The sequence below is a fragment of the Anolis carolinensis genome, chromosome 4 (genome assembly GCF_035594765.1).
Source record: "Anolis carolinensis isolate JA03-04 chromosome 4, rAnoCar3.1.pri, whole genome shotgun sequence".
Classification (NCBI taxonomy): Eukaryota; Metazoa; Chordata; class Lepidosauria; order Squamata; family Dactyloidae; genus Anolis; species Anolis carolinensis.
This window is the reverse complement of record NC_085844.1, coordinates 214,087,114-214,104,436: the sequence shown is the minus strand read 5'-3', so window position 1 is coordinate 214,104,436 and position 17,323 is coordinate 214,087,114. Positions and strand designations below refer to the sequence as shown.

General features: G+C 37.0%; 1 protein-coding gene across 10 annotated transcripts in view; it reads left to right on the top strand.

Moving 5' to 3' along the window:
- rbm12 (RNA binding motif protein 12) overlaps positions 1–17,323 on the top strand; it is a 58,121-nt gene that overhangs the window by 25,165 nt on the left and 15,633 nt on the right. For 6 of the 10 annotated variants that reach the window (XM_008109953.3, XM_008109950.3, XM_008109951.3 and 3 more), the window contains 6 exons: positions 11,939–12,067; positions 12,921–13,100; positions 13,811–13,885; positions 14,141–14,212; positions 15,243–15,326; positions 16,534–16,623. In XM_008109953.3, the coding sequence (XP_008108160.2) occupies positions 11,939–12,067; positions 12,921–13,100; positions 13,811–13,885; positions 14,141–14,212; positions 15,243–15,326; positions 16,534–16,623 (630 nt within the window). Of the gene's footprint in view, positions 1–9,788; positions 9,935–11,938; positions 12,068–12,920; positions 13,101–13,810; positions 13,886–14,140; positions 14,213–15,242; positions 15,327–16,533; positions 16,624–17,323 lie in introns of all 10 variants that reach the window. The other 4 variants (XM_008109948.3, XM_062978757.1, XM_008109949.3 and 1 more) reach the window with 1 other exon arrangement.

The window sequence follows — 17,323 nt, the reverse complement described above, 5'->3', positions numbered from 1 at the left end:
TCCTCATTCCAGGTCGTAAATTAGTTAATCTTGCCTCCCCACTTTATAAGTGGTACCTTATCTCCTACTTGATAGATGCAACTATCTTTCGGGTTGCTAGGTCAGCAACGAGCAGGGGCTTTTTTTTTATTTTTAATTGACGGGTGCTCACCCCGCCACGGGCTGGCCTCGAACTCATGACCTCATGGTCAGAGTGATTTAAGGCAGCTGCGCAACAACTGCGCCACAGCCCGGCCCCTGATGGCAAGTGAAATTTGGGACCATGAAAAACAAAATACTGAAGGGCATTGTTTTTTCTCCTATTTGCCTTTCTCAGTCTTGTACTCAAGGCAGTTTTCAGTGGTTAAAATGCATACAGCTAATACTCATTATCATCATCATCAACATACCATACAAATGTTAAAACTAACATTAAAGTCATAACCATTAAAAATTAACAGTACAGTCTATTTTGAAATCGCTTTCTCCTTGAGAAATCAGCTGTCAGCTGGATGGACTATGGGATCTATATATAATCCACATTCTTATGCTTTTTCAAAAACATACAAAACCATTCTGAAATTAGCATGGATACTATATATTGGAAAAAAACAAAGACTTTAATCAATTGAAAACTTGTGCAGACTATAGTAAACAGCCACATAATAAAGCTGGCAGGGAGTAATGTATATTTCAATATCTCAAAAAGAAACATGACAAACAGCAGATAAACTGGCTATTTTGTTCTACTAAGGGACATATGGCAGAATAATATGAAATTGGGTATATCATTTTGGAGCAGCCTGTAGAACTAGTAGAGTTTGACACCACTTAAATTGCCATGTCTGCTATGGAATTATGGGAGTTGTAATATTACAAGTTCTTTAACTTCTCCTTCACCAAACGACACCTCCCAGGATTCAATAGCATTGAGCTATGACAAAGTGGCGTCAAACGACATTACTTATATAGTGTAGATTCACCCAACATGTGTGACTTACAGAAACTTTAATGCCCCTCTCCCTCTTTTCAGCCTTGTTCTTTTGTCTATCTGGAGGGTTTCTAAAACGTGCCAGCCATGGGAGATCAGTGAACAAAGGCAGGAGAAACAGGCTTTGGGTGTCAGGTTGCAGCAGCACAGTCTGAACTCAAAAGTGGGATTCTGTTCTGGTGGATCCTAATGTGTGCCTACCTAGAACAAGCAAAGTAAACAGCATCCCTTACTAAGCACAGGAATAAAGCAGAGAAGCCTTCCTGAAGAAAGGTGGTTACTCCTAGCATTATGGAAACAGACATATACAGTTGGCCACTTAAGTGGGTATCATTAGAAAAGTGGAGAGGTTGAAAGAAGGAAAAAAAACATTCCCGAATACATTTTGGAAGAAGCATCCATGTAGTTTTTAACAGGTTTAAAATGGTCTGCAAGTCTTGTTTCATTTCATGTGTGTGTATTGTTAGTTTGGAACAAAAAAGTACTCTTGTGTAAAAACTGATGCCTATACAGTAGAGTCTCACTTATCCAAGCTAAACGGGCCGGCAGAAGCTTGGATAAGCGAATATCTTGGATAATAAGGAGGGATAAAGGAAAAGCCTATTAAACATCAAATTAGGTTATGATTTTACAAATTAAGCACCAAAACATCATGTTATACAACTAATTTGACAGAAAAAGTAGTTCAATACGCAGTAATGTTATGTTGTAATTACTGTATTTACGAATTTAGCACCAAAATATCATGATATATTGAAAACATTTACTACAAAATTGGCTTGGATAATCCAGAAGCTTGGATAAGCGAGGCTTGGATAAGTGAGACTCTACTGTACTTTTCATATTATGCTAACCTTTGGTATTTTAAACTTTCTGTTTAACTAATGCTCAGCAATAAACCAGGTTTCTTGTTCAAACCCTTGAGTCTCCGATAGAGTATCTTTATATAGGTATACCTCAGTTAACAAACTAGAAACGTGGTTTAGCAACATTTTAAAAATTCAGAGGGATTAGAAAAAAACATAAAACAATGAAAGCGTAGGAATGATGAAGTAATAAACAGTCAGAAAACATCACAACTATTTGAAAGGCTAAATTCAGTGCATTTAAATTCCTTTCAGAAAGCTATTGTAATTCTGTGTTTTGGGAGTGATAGGGAAAACTCGCCCCATGTACCCATTAAACAGGTCTCTGCAAGTTATGTGGCCTTATGAGTGCTTCCATAAATCTTAATTACTAAAGTCCATAATGAGGATCATAAGCTACAATGAATTGGAGTACACATCCTTTTGGTGGAAATTTGAGTATGAGGAGTCCTGGTCTGGCAGAGACACCCTAATTTAGAAAGCTCATCAGGACCAACAGAACTCATACTGTATGGATATTAATTAGTGACTGTATGGATATTAATTATTAATCTATGGAAGCCCTCATAAGGCCACATAACTTGCAGAGACCTGTTTAATCTGAAATAGTTTTGTGAAGAGGTTGGTGCTGAAAGAAAGGTGGAAGAAAATAATTTTTAACATCACTGTTCAAATCTTCAGCACCGCCTTTGTTAATAGTCACCCTCAATTTAGGTCTCTTCTACACTGCCATCTAAAATTCAGATTATCTGCTTTGAATTGGATTATATGGCAGTATGGGCACATATAGTCCAGTAGAAAACAGATTATGTGGATTATCTACGTCGATAATCTGGATTATGTGATGGTGTAGAAGGGGCCTTAGTTGCTCTTCCATTAGTATTCCACTATTACACAAAGGCTTTACTTCGTGTTTGATGATTTCCAATCACTTTTAAAAGTCTTTAGTCTTTAATCTGCCAAAGAGTCCAGGTGCCTCACCAAACCACAACTCCAAGGCTTCCATAGCATGAGATCATGGCAATTAAAGTACAGTAGAGTCTCACTTATCCAACACTTGCTTATCCAACGTTTTGGATTATCCAACACATTTTTGCAGTCAATGTTTTAATACATCATGATATTTTGGTGCTAAATTCGTAAATACAGTAATTACTACATAGCATTACTGCGTATTGAACTACCTTTTCTGCCAAATTTGTTGTATAACCTGATGTTTTGGTGCTTAATTTGTAAAATCATAACCTAATTTGATGTTTAATAGGCTTTACCTTAATCCCTCCTTATTATCCAACATATTCACTTATCCAACATTCTGCCGGCCCGTTTATGTTGGATAAGTGAGACTCAACTGTAGTGTCAAGCCACATTTATTCTATGCTGTAGATGCGCCCTCAGAATGGTTTATGTGTTTTTATGCCCCTGCTAATTGTACACTTGTGCTATTGGTTCTTACATCAATTAATAAATGGTTTAAAATGTTAGACCTGGCTCATGTATTGTTACAATTTTGAAAAACATTGATAGAAAAAATTGTTAATTCATTTGAAATCTGAGCACGTAAGATTTATTGAGTCAGACTGAGTATGTATGTAGGAGCAATTCCTCTAATTGTTAATGCACTAATTTCTAGTGGTCCTCTCACAAGTAAGAGAACATATGTATACCTGCATCTAGGCTCGTTTTTTCTCCTGTTAAAAATAAAAAATGTTCTTGCTTTCAATATATGCTGTAATGAAGATGAAAACAGTTGGTTTAATAGATATTTAAAGGTGGTATTTCCTACTCCTTTGTAAGCTACATGGCTTTCTGACAGCGTGCCAAAGGCATTTGTCTTCCATAAGGAGGGAGGCAGGAATTTTCCAAAATTATACTGATGAGAACTAATATGAATAAAAAGCATCTTCATCCAGCCTGTCCAAATAGGAGGCATGGAACATTTATTTGCCAGAAAGCTTGTGAATTTATACACTAATAATGAATTATGATTCCTCAGCAGTGTTCTCATCTGCTATGACCTATAAATACTTATTCCAGCTTTCTGCAACCTTGTGTTTTCCAGCTGTGTTGAAATGAAGCTTCCTGATTATTTACGATGCTAGTTGTAAGACAAAACATCACAGAGTAGAAACTTCCAGTCAGTGACCTTTTAGCTATCTTGCAACTTTGCAGAAATGGTGTCATGTAATAGAGATTATTCTGGGGTTTGTATAATTGGAGCCCAGGGTCTGGGTCAGTGTAGTCTTGTTTTTATTCTAATTGTTCTGCAGAGTGTTTATTCCAATTCTAGAAGCCAGAATTCATAGAATTCTACTCGGTTGCACATTCTGTGACAAATTCATTTTTTAATGTTTATTAACTCTTGACTCTCTGGAAACTAGTAAAGGGAAAATGATTTATTGCCCTTTCTTTTCATTTCTTTCCAATGAAGCTTTTATGTACAAAATTCATGCACAGCTGTAAATTCTCCACAAACTTATGTGTCTAAATTTTAGATGTCGGGTTTATCTCATAAGAAGGATAATATGCTATGAGATGTGGTTAAAGGGATTTTCCAAAAGTAGTTGCAGGAAGAACTGTAGGGCTGTCTTGTAAAGCTGCGGAGCCTTCGATGGCGCAGTTGGTTAAACCCCTATCATTGCATGGCACTTGACAGCATGCTCTTGAGGGTCTTACTAAAACACTCAAAACTAACAATTCTTTTTGAATGGTAAACAGAATTTATAAGTTACCCTACTGTTTGACCCATAAAAGTAATATTAGTGCAGATTAAAGAGCAATGAGAAATACTCCAACCTAAGCATAAAGATTCACAAACAGTATAGCTTTTCTCAGGGTTCTTACGCTTTTAAGAGGCAGCTGATATCATGCAGATGATATCAAGTGCTATTATTACCATGACACAATTGACCCATCTTTTGGCAGGTTAAAACAGCCTGGATAGCCTGTTCTAACTCAGCCACATAAAATGCAGGCAGGAGCTTTAAAAAGCCCGTATCTGTGTAACTTTACCTAATGCAGCGGGTAAGGATTATACAGGTGGGCCTCATAGTTCTGGATTTCATGTGAACAGAAAAAGATGTTTTAAAGAAGTCTAGGATATTATATCCTGTGTGTCCTATTTGACAATTGTGTGTCTGTGTGCCTGTTAGTTGCCTGTTGACTTATGGAGATTCCATGAATTTCTTAAGCAAGGAATACTTCAGTTACACTCATGTGAACATTGTAATATTTGAAGGGTAATATTTTTAAGGACAACTAGCAGCCATGTGGGATGGGTAGGATTCAAAGGGCCGCTGGCCAGTAAAGCAAGCTGTTCACTTATACTTTACTCAGGGTGTATAATTTGCACACAGGAGGTCGTCTAGAAATCCTGCAAGCATTACTTCTGTTTGTGTTACTTCAAATATTTTGTACGCTTCACTTTCTAACAATGTTGCAGTAGGAGACTGACTTTGTGCCGCCATGAGATTCAGAGTGTTGCTTTATTTATTTCACTCATAGTATTTCATGTTCAAATGGAAGGGAAATATAACAAAATATTTCATGATGGTTGGATTTATCTACTCAATAAGAAAAAAGAAAGACGAAGAACAAAATACTTTGTGGTATTTTTCACTTACATTCATCTAGTTTAAAATGCTTAAAATGACAGTAAGATAAGTATGGAGTGACGTGGAGTTGGAAATAGAGAAGATGCCTATTTTAATTTGATGGCCTACAAGGGAAAGTATCAGAGATAATTGTCTTCTAGACTTCTCTGGTTCTGGTTACAGGCTGTCAGAAAAGTGAATGATATATTGTCCTTCCTCTTCCATATTCTTTCCTAGGGGAGATGGGGAGGAGTTAATATACACTCCATGCAAGACTTGTACCAACACCTTATGTCCTTGGGAAACTGTCTTTTCACAGTTTTTCATAAAGCTCTGGAACATTGCAGGGAATTTACGGTAAATGGCAACTCTAAGTCACTGGTGCTAAGTAATGCTGCTGGTGCTGCTGCAGCAGCATAAATCCCTGTGTCCATTGATGTCGTATGGGTCCCCTCATATCTGTGACTCAGATAGAAATCTAGTTCTGACACCACTTTTTCTTTTTTGCCTCCCTCAATGCTCTTCTGTGATTCCATCAGTTAGAAAATGTTCTCCGGCGTCTGCTTTACATGTCTTTCAAACATCTAGATGCCAGGCCTCTTGACACCCAGACTTTCCCACCATGTCAAAAATCTTGCTTCCATGGTTTGCCGACATTCGCAGTCCTTAAGCATGTGTTGGTGACAAAGCCTTTCTCACCTCACTGATATAAAAAAGTGTTTCTAAAGAAACAAACTACTTCATGCCTGTAAGATAATATCCATTTTGGTTTGGTGTAACAGAATGAGTATACAGAACTAGAAATACATATGTCAATCAATGACAAGATTTCAGTCACAATGAATAAAAAGTCAGTTATTTGTGTTTTACAGAATGGACACATTGATTCTTGATGCCTTACTGTAGGCTTGTGCTCTCTGTAGCCTATGTGTATGGCACAAATTAATTATTTTTTTACTGGTGTTATTTTGCACAGTGCTTGTGGTAGTGTGAAACCTCAGATTGTTGTAGGAAGTTCATGGATGTTGCAGCTGCTCAAAATTGAAGACCATCAATAATGAAATGCTGACAGTAAACCTTATTTAGAGTTGGGGAATATCCTTACAAATGTTAAGGGTGAATTTTCTTTGATGTGATGTTCTGAGGAATGGACTAAATCTAGGCACACAAGGTATTCAAGCTTTGGCACAAGAATGACAAATTTACGATGACAAAAGAAAGAATGCAGATTGGGATGAAAAATAGTGGGATGAAAACGAATTCATGAGCAAGTGGAGGAAGCTTGGCATGGTCAGAGAAACAGGAATTAACTCAATAATGGACTGTAACAGGAGAAAGGCTATGGTACTTAAGGGTGATTATGTTGTGATTAGGATGGAGCATCTGATGCTGAGGAGGCTGAAAAAAAGACACAATCTAAAAGTCATAAGGCAAATTTCACTGACTGATAATCAAGAACAAAAAAGCAGTAAGAGAAAGAGACAATGGATAAAATGTGACAGGGCTAAAGCTGGTGGCTATTGTTGGGACATTGGCCAACTGGGTCTTCAGTAGGAGTGGGCTACTTACTATTTAGGGACAAAATGTGACCCCAGGGATACAACCCAGGGTACTCCAAACTGAAAAATGGGTAAAAACCCCAAACAAAACAACATCCAAAACCACTTAGGTAAGGGAAGAAACAGCTCTCTAAAACACATGCAACAAAATAAATTGGTTAAAATTCCACGTTTAGTTTATTTATTTTAAAATCTTGGATGATATTCTGTGTTTTGAATCTGTGGGGAAGCCATTCATGATTTTGTGAATTAGAATGCGAATACTTTGGTTGCAGGCTTCATTGTTTTTCCCTACTGGAATGTAAGTGTCTGGTAGTAATTTGCACTTTATCACTATCATAGTGGATTTCCAGCTATGTTGTGTTTCATAATGGAATTTTCCTAGAATTATGTTAGTATAAATTGTTTTATCTTTTATGAAAACTGGCTGATGTTCAAGCTAACAATTTTTTTTGGGATTATGTGTCCATCTCATCTCTGAGTCAGTAGGATGTTTCATTCCTTAAGACAAATATTTGTCTGTTGAAAGTAATCACTGTATTAAAGATGTGCTTTAAATACAATTATTGGCATTGGTTCTGAGGATTTCTATCATGGCATCTGATTTCAGTTAATCTGCACTTGTTTTGCACTGCCTGCTGTTGAATTGGGTCTCATGAGACACAGTTTCAGTAAAATGTACAACTTCAAGGGAGGGAATGAAGAATACTTGCTTTTGAAGCATTTCAGCTTGGTGCGTTCAAAATACAAATTTACTGAAAATGTTGATCAAATGACTTTGTAGGTTAGGTTAATGTTTTGGTTCACAATTTGTGTGTATGAATTGTGCATTCCTTGGGGTGTTGTGAGTTTTTTGGGCTGTATGGCCATGTTCCAGTAGCATTCTTGCCTAATGTTTCACCTGCATCTGTGGCTGGCATCTTTAGAAGTTCTGTTGGCAGTGAGGCAAGTGGGAGTGTATATATAGAATTATAGAATCATAGAATTGGAAGAGACCTTGTGGGCTATCCAGTCCAACCCCCCTGCCAAGAAGCAGGAAAATCACATTCAAAGCATCCCCAATAGATGCTGCTTAAAAGCCTCCAAAGAAGGAGCTTCCACTGCACTCCGGGGCATAGAGTTCCACTGCTAAACAACTCTCCTAGTTAGGAAGTTCTTCCTAATGTTCAGGTAGATTCTCCTTTCTTGTAATTCAAAGCCATTATTCGGCATCCTAGTCTCCAGGACAGCAGAAAACAGGTTTGCTCCCTCCTCCCTATGACTTTCCCTCATACATGGCCATTATGTCTCCTCTCAACCTTCCTCTTGTTCAGGCTAAACAATGCTCCGTGCATTAGTATAAAGACATGTAAACCCCTGGGACTTTCCCCTGAGTTCTTTATTTGGGATTATTGTGCTCTTGCTAGTTGGGTCTTTGCTATGCTTGTGCAACCCTCTGTTTATCCTTTTGGCAGTTTCCTCTGGTCGTGAATAAAGTACATGTGAACCCAGTGTAAAGTGCGCCTGATGAGGTTTGTGAGTCCGTGAACAAAAAATGTGTTTTCCTACTTGTGTGAGATGCACCCCATCCCTTGCCAGTAGGTCATCCTCCTGGAAAAGCAGTCCATGGTCAAGGAAGCCATGCTGACACCATTTTCTGAGCCAGTTATTGACCTGTATTGTTTTTCTGGTCCTTGTAGCGCTGTGTCTTACAACGGGGAGGAGGGATGAAAAGACACTGTTTTAGCTTTGTTCCAAGAGTCTGAAAATCATTTGTGACCTTTTGAAAAGTATGCCTAGTAGTATCATTGCTTCCTACGTGAATCAACATGAAAGGGAAAAGGTGAAAGAGGGAAGAAGCCATATTTTTGTCCCCGGGAAACAGCATATTTCTCAAAGCCATCCCGTCTGGTCTGGAAGTGACGGCTTCTGTTCCTCTAAGGGAGTCGCCTACTACCAAGACCTATTTCCTTTGAGGATTTTGTGCAAGGTGGTGTGTGGGTCCTCTGAAAAGTGTCCCTGTTGATATGGATTGTGTTGGTGTAAAGTGTCTTTCTTCTCAACATCCCTGGTGCATTTATCAAGGGCAATCCATTGAGATGCCTCCAAGAGCCTGTCATTCTCCCGAATGTGTTCGTGTCTCTGATTGGGGAGGGAGCATCTGCATGATTGTGTAAGTGGAAATGTGGTATCCCCCACACATTGATCAAGGATAGTCCACTGAGTGGTATCTAAGTAATTGTGGTCCTCCCTCAGATATTTTCTTTCCTGATCAGGTGTTAATGGTGTAAGAATTTGGAATCTATCATGTAATTCAAATGGAGCAGAAGTATTCTGAGGAGGCTAACTGGTTCTGTATCTCTTTCTAAGGCTGACATTCTTCCAAGCCTGAGGATTGTCCACATTTGAATTGATTTCCCCATAAGCTCCCCTATCATTTTTGTGTTGCTGTGATATGGTTTGCGTATCTAGAACAGTGTGTTCTGCCATGTCCAAGAAGAGCTTGAGTTCCTTAATGTTCTTAAGGGTCTTAATTTGGTCCTTGAGTTGTCAAATATTCTATTCTGTGAGAGTCAGCTGTTTGCACTTGGTGCAGATGTACTTGACTAGATGTTGTGTGAAGAAGCTGTACATGCTACAGCCTGTGTATGTGATGGGAAGGTTTTGCCTTTGTTCCATGATGAGTGACGTTACCAAGCAGGATCCTTTTAGTGTTAGTTAATGTGTGTGCACATTATATGCAGACTACTAACCACCTCTATTTTGTGTGTTTGTTTTGTATTGTTTTGTTTTCTGTATGTATTTTAAATATGTGTGTTAGTGAAGGTGTGGCTTCAACTTCTCCAGGAACCCAACTGTCACTTGAGTTCAGCTGCTGGCTTAAATAACCTTGGCCTGAAGCAAGGGAGCTAAAGGGGCTCCTTGCTTCTTCAACTTCTGCGGGAACCCAACTGTGAAATGTCCAGGGTAGGAGAAAGAACCCTCATCTGTTTAAAGAAAATGTGAATGTTGTAATTAGCATTTGAGTAGCCATGAAATATGCAAAGTTAATCAGTGAGGGTATCTACATCATCATTTCCTCTTTTCTGTTGAAATTGTCCATGTGCTTGTGAATTTCAATGGCTTCTCTGTGTAATCTGACATAATGGTTGTCAGAGTGGTCCAGCATTTCTGTGTTCTCAAATAATCTGTGTCCATGTTGGTTCATCAGGTGCTCTCCTGTCACTGGCTTCTCTGGTTGAATTAGTCTGCAGTGCCTTTTATGTTCTTTGATTTGTGTCTGGGTGCTGTGTTTGATGGTCCATATGTAGACTTGGCCATATTCAAAGCCACAGCTGCACGATATACGGTAGACTCTTGTATTAGTTAAAGGATTCTTCTTGTCCTTTGCTGAACATAGCATTTGTTGAATTTTCTTTGTGGGTCTGTAGATTGTTTGAAAGTTGTTTCTTCATCAGCTTCCCAATGTGGTCAGTGGTTCCCTTGATGTATGGCAGGAACACATTTTCTCTAGGTGAGTCTTTGTCTTTACTCTTGTGGCTTGTTCTTGGTCTTGCAACTCTTCTGATGTCTGTCGTAGAATACCCATTCGCCTGTAGAGCCCAGTTTAAGTGGTTCAATTCATCTTGGAGGAGGTGGAGTTCATGGTCTGCTATGGGGACCTTTGTAAATAGAGACACCACTTCAAAGCTGATCAAATAGTCATTGGTGTTGAGTTTGAAATTGCTGATTTTTTCTATGAAGTAGCTTGAGTCCTTGCTATAGTGTGTAGTGAGCCCAATATGGGTTCGTAGCTGTGCGGCCAGAAATTTTGCCAAATCATATGTGGGGGATACAATGACGCTCACGATGGGTCTGGGCAGAATGGAGTCCTTATGGATTTTTGGAAGTCCATAAAGCCTAGGAGGGAGGGCTTCCGTTTTGCATAGATGTGCATTCTTTCCCTTGTTAAAAAAACAACTAAAACTAACATGCTATTTCAGCAGCAAATTGAACTTAGCAAAATTTTGGGCCATGGAAAGTAATTTTTATTTGAGAAAATGAAGTTTCATTTTCATGAAGTATTTCATAAGAAAACTTTCTGTGAATTCTGTGAAATGCTTCCGCATAATTCTTGCTTTTTGCATATGATGTAGTTGCAAAACCGGTTGGTTTGCAGGGCTCCGTTCTACATTTGCTGTAGTCACCTAATTCTTGACTTTTCTGTGTTGGTTTAGTCGTTTTTCAGTCCATCTGTACTGGTGTACTCAAAGTGGGCATTTGTCATTAAAATGTGGTGCACTGTCGGTGCTTTGAAAATATGAGGCTAGGAGTGTAAAGTTCTTGTGCCAGGGATTGTGATTAGATGACGGAACCGCTGTGCAGTTAACAGGTATTTAGAGGATTGTGCAGCAGTGACGTTTTTGTGAACTGGAATCTTTACATGGTGTTGTACTACTTTTGAAATATTTATATTCAGAAAGAAAGTGAGTAAAATGTATGTTTTGAAGTTCTACCAGTTTATTATTTATTTATTTTATTTATTTAATGTATATACCACTCTTCTCCCCCAGGGGGAGAGTTTATAGAGTTTTTGAAAAAAATAACCTGTAGAAATTACTGTGAGGACAAAATACAGATTGTTATTTTTAGATTAGGCCTCTTGCTTGTCACATTGCATGTGTGAGTAGCAAAATATGAGTTTGATGATGGTGTATGAACAGTGTAGTTGCAAGTCAATTTATATTTTTAAGTTGAAGTATTTTTCATGTTGAAAATTTGGCTGTGTGAAGCCCTAATATCATAGTATTGAGATACTTTCGGCCAGATATTCAAATCATGTGGATTGGCTTCCTTATTAAAAATCTGTATGGTCTAGTTAAGACCTGAATTGCAATTATAAGAAGACATTCATAAACTAGTGAGACTATTAAGAGCAAGCTCAGTGTTCTGAAGCTAATGAATAATCACCATTCTCCTCTCTATTTACAGATGGCTCACTGTGTGACCAAGGTGGAACTGTCCATATCCTGTGACAATCTGATTGACAAAGATGTTGGTTCAAAATCTGATCCCTTATGCGTCTTGCTTCAAGATGTTGGCGGAGAGCAGTGGACTGAAGTAAGGATTTATTTGTAGTAACTGGAAAACTACTCGAAACTGTGGATATGGATTGAGTCTACAGTAGAGTTTCTAAATGTCCCTTGTGTCTTATTAACATGAAAGAGGACACCAACAACTTTGTATTTTCAGATATCAAGCAAACATATTACCTTCAAATTGCATCCCATTAATTGTGTTTGTGGTTGGTGCTCGCTGTTTCCATTCCATACAAAGAGGCGCACTTGGTTCGGTATCATCAGTAAAATACTTCCCCCCCTCTACTGTTTTGTCATCATTGTGTTTCCAAGGCTTTGGATTCCTATGGGATTCCCACTGGAGTCTGAAACTCTTCACAAGTGGATTTTGTCTCATAAGACTTGAGATAGGCCTTATGACTCTCACATCTGGAAGGGATACATTCCTGGTTGTTGTATGGATACACAGAATGGCAAATAATCGCAAACCCTGTTGAAATGAAAAACATCTAGCTCTAAATTGCTAGCTACCACTATAATTTATTTTTATGTAAAACCATTTTCCTCAATATTAAAACTGGAAAAAGTAAAGGTAGGGTTTTTGTATAGATTGCACATTAATGCTGCTTTGAAGATCACTAAATGTATGGCTTGTACTAGCTAAAGCAGCAGTTCATTTTTAATAGGAAACTGCCCTATTCTGAGCTGTATTATTGATTCATCTTAGTGTTCTTTACTTTTATTGATAATAGATGTCCAGGGTTTCAAACAGGAGATTCTTCCAGCCCAGCGTGGAGGTGCTGCTAAAGTTAAATATATATGGTTATATAGGATCAATCCCCTATTCTGTAAAAGAATATACTAAGTAAAGTTTTCCCCTTTTCTTGTTGCTACAGTTGGTTCGAACAGAAAGAATAAAGAACTGCCACAATCCTCAATTTTCAAAGAAGCTACTGATTGATTATTATTTTGAGAAAGTTCAGAAACTGAAATTTGGTGTGTATGACATTGATAACAAATCGTATGACTTGAATGATGATGACTACCTTGGAGGGGCAGAGTGCACCTTGGGACAGGTACTTGAAAACAAATACTGTCACATGCTATATTTATTTATTTAATTAATTTAGTTGCCTTTCTCCAAATAATTAGGTCCAAGATACTTTATAGGGGTAACTTGTACAAATCTCAATTTTTTGTTTGCACAAATAAAGAAGAAACTAAATGTTAGAAGGCACAAGTTAGAATCTTTCCCTTCTTTGGGGGCAGGGGAATGGAGGCCAGAAGACAATACTTGTTTATTTTATTGTTGGTGGCAGTAGTTTTAGTAACTATAAAGCCAGTTATATTGTATTTCATCGTGACAATTGCTTATGTAATATCTTGATAGATGTGTTTCCTCTCACACCCATTTCTAGACTTGAAGTAAAGATACAGGAATTACCCATAATGCAAAAGATACAGCATGACATCTGTCTCTTTTCTCTGAACATAAGTAAAAGTTGAAATCTATCTATCATTCTTTCATATTTATGTTGGTAACTATCTGGGCAAAGTCTTTGGAAATCATAATTACATTTCAGACTAGATAAGTATTTATAATTGATAGTGGTAATAATATGTATATTATTATATACATAATATATATAACAATAAATAACCATTTTGCAGTTTTTTTCTGAAGAAGTGCATATTTAGGTTACAGAGGTATATCATTTAATAGGACAGAACATAGCACATATTTTCCTTATATGACTTTCAAAATTTATGAAATTTATTTCTTTAGATTGTATCAAGTAAGACATTAACTCAACCTTTAATGATGAAGAAAGGAAAACCTGCAGGAAAAGGCACAATTACGGTAAAAAAACAATGTTTCTTGCTTTTTTTAAATGAAATCAGACAGTAAATAACACTGTTAGAAAATTTAAATAATACTGCTTGCAAAATCAATTGAAATTTAATATACCTGGAGCATATTTCTTGATTAAATAGTTATTTACAATATCATGTCTTGAGACCATATTTCAAAAAAAGTCAGTAGCATAAACAAAGCATTGTAATATTAAAATACTATCTAAGACTGGAGTAAAATAATTTTTCTTTTAATCTGTAGATTTCTGCAGAAGAAATTAAAGACACTAGAGTTATTTGTATGGATGTTGAAGCTCGGAATTTGGACAAAAAGGTAAATGGTATTTCAAAAGTAATTTATTAGTCCATTTCATAATTACTGAACTAACAAGGTAAATAGCTGTATATTTACATTTATTTGTACCAGGAATAAAGGTATCTCCCCCACATCCCCCGATGTCTCACTCTTTGCAATTCTGGAAAATTAGGAACTGAAGGAAACTTTCATGAGGTTAGAGTAGAATTCTTATTTGAGGTTAACAATCCTCATTTTGCTTTTGCTTTTCTGTCATTACACTTCTAGGCAGTGCCCTTATTAGATCCAAAAAATGACACAAAGGAGTGTGCATGCTTCGCAGTTTCACTGAATACTTCATCACAGAAAGCTGTGAAGTAATGTAAAATGTATACAGGCAATCCCCAAGTTACAAACAAGATAGGTTTTGTAGGTTCTTAAATTGAATTTGTATGTAAGTCAGAACATCACAATTTTAAGTGCATTTCCAGCCATACACACATACATACACACACACACACATACATATATATACACACACACACACACAAATATATACACATTAGCTTTGGATAGCATAGGGAAGGGTTAATCCTCCTGTGGTGTTTTTTTGTTTTGTTTTGTTTTGTTTTTTGCTGTCTGTGCCCCTGTTTAAAAAAATTCACCTCACTTTCTGTTCCTGTGACAATTGAATTTTGAAAAAAAATTGGCTTGTTGTGGAAACAAGGATTGGTGAGAAAGCTTCAGTTGAGACACCTTTTTCTTCAGGAGTGAATTTGCCTTCAGAGGGATAGATTCCTGTTATCTCATCTCCGTTCTTAACCATGAGGCATTTGTAAGTCAGATGTTTTGAAACTGCCTGTAAAATGTAGTATATGTATGTGCATATTACCAGAGCCAGAGACTGTTTTTAAGTAGATGCATTGAGCAGAAATAGATAAGTCCTGAAATGTCCATGTATGTTTTGCCAATAGTATTATGTATGTAATATGTGACAGAAAGGTGTGTTGCTTCAGATTTAGATTTATGATGTTTAGATGAGCAAACAATGTATGTTTTTCCTGTGCAGGATTTTTTGGGCAAATCTGATCCATTTTTGGAATTTTACAAGCAAAGTGATAGTGGAAAATGGCAGCTTGTCTACCGATCAGAGGTAGGATTTCATTAACCTTGGACATTAAAGGTTGTTATATCTTCTGGAGGAAATGTATGTCTGAGAGAAAATTAAATTCTAAAACAATTTATTTAAAAACTTAATATTTAAAAACTTTCTCTGTGCAACAGTGAGCTATTTATTTGCCAAAATTAGGAAAAGGCAGTTTGTCCAGAAGCAGAATTTTCTCCACAATGTTTTTCTACTTGTGGTTCTTACAAGCAACCTATTGTCACTTCCCACTACTGGTGCAATAATGAGCAATGCAGTAGAGATGTCTGGAAGGGAAAAACTAGATAGGCATTTTGTGTCTCTCCCTGTGTGGGTATTTGTGCCTTCAATTGACATATATACACACATGTGTGCCTTCGACCCTATTCGTTTCATATGATTTTCTTAGGCAAGAGGGGATTTTGTTGTTTTCTTCTTCTGAAATATACTTTACAGCATCTGGTATTCATTGGTAGTTTCTCATCTAGGGCCATGATCAGATGGGATCTGGTGCCTTTAGAATATTTAAGCCTATAACAGCTGTTAATTTATGCAGACGTTAGCTGACCAAAATCTCATACTGGAGTCAGACTGGATCTCCATTTGATCTGAATGTTCAAAACCTTTTTTAGATAAGAGAAATATTATATCCACATGCATTTATGCACACATAGCCCTACTTTGTTTGTAGTCTAATGCCCATAATGTTTGTCACCAAAATTCATACTAGTTACAATATTTAAGTCCACTGTTCATCCAGTTAATAAAGATACGTCTATTGAGAACAGGGGCCAGCAATGTACAGTCCTAAAGTTACTGTTTTTCTGGTGCTACCAAAACCATCTGTTTTCTGGCTACCAAAGAAGTGAATTCCATTGGCATTGTTTAGGAATGGCTCCATTACTGTTTAATATTTTTAAAACTCCTGTTTTTCAAAATCAGATTTGGATTTCCAGCATTTTTTTGGCTATTTTCCTAGTTTTTGGCAGTCTGTATGGATCCAAAATGAAAATAAGGACAGAAACTTTTGCACTTGTCACAATTGCCCAATTCAACAATAAATGCTTTTGAGTTGATGAAAAAAAAGGTAAATTTAAAAAGTAGAGTTGTCATAAAATACTAATGGAGAAATCCTGTGTAGCATTTTAGAGATGAAGAAAAAGAAGTGTTATGTTTTTAGCAATGTACTTTGATTGTGATTGACATATTTTTGCAGGTAATTAAAAACAATTTAAATCCTTGCTGGAAAAAATTCAGTGTTCCTCTGCAAACTTTCTGTGGTGGTGATTTCAACAAACCAATCAAGGTAATGACAGCTGTTTTTTCTCAGTATTTTAAAGAAGGACACAATAATTGTTTAAAGTAATACCAGAAATAAAACAAAATCAAATGAACGTGTAGGAGCTCAGTCAGTTTGTCATTGTATTTACAACAAAATATTTGGCAGTCTTATTCCTTCCCTACCCCTTCTTTTTCCTTATTTCTCAGATATATAATGAAGGTGCTAGCATGAAGTATATTGTGTCTAGTGGGTGTTAACTCCTCATACTATCCACGATAGATAAGGTTTACGTGATATTTTATCTTTATGGTTTATTGAGACCCCTCTGCAACTCCTCCCTTTATGTTTGTAACCACTGGATGGTTTCTTCTCTACTTTTGGTTTAGTAATTGTCTACTTATTCTTCAGTTTTTATAAAACTAAACAAAACATCCCATCATTGTCTTTGACTCCTTTCTCTTCATCATCTTCACATTGATTCTCCATTGATTGCTTATAAACTTATGGATCCTAAATAATATTTCAAGACATACATGAGTCCCCTCCAGGGCTGAGAAAGGTGGGATAAAAGAGTCGCGAATAAATGAATAAATAAATATAAAATTTTCCACTTCATGCAGCTGTTTGTCCTGGGGACTTCATCATGACTTTGCTCTGGAGGACACTTGTGATCTCAGTCCTCATAGGAACAGCTGGAACACAAACAAAGTCAGGCCCCTTCTAA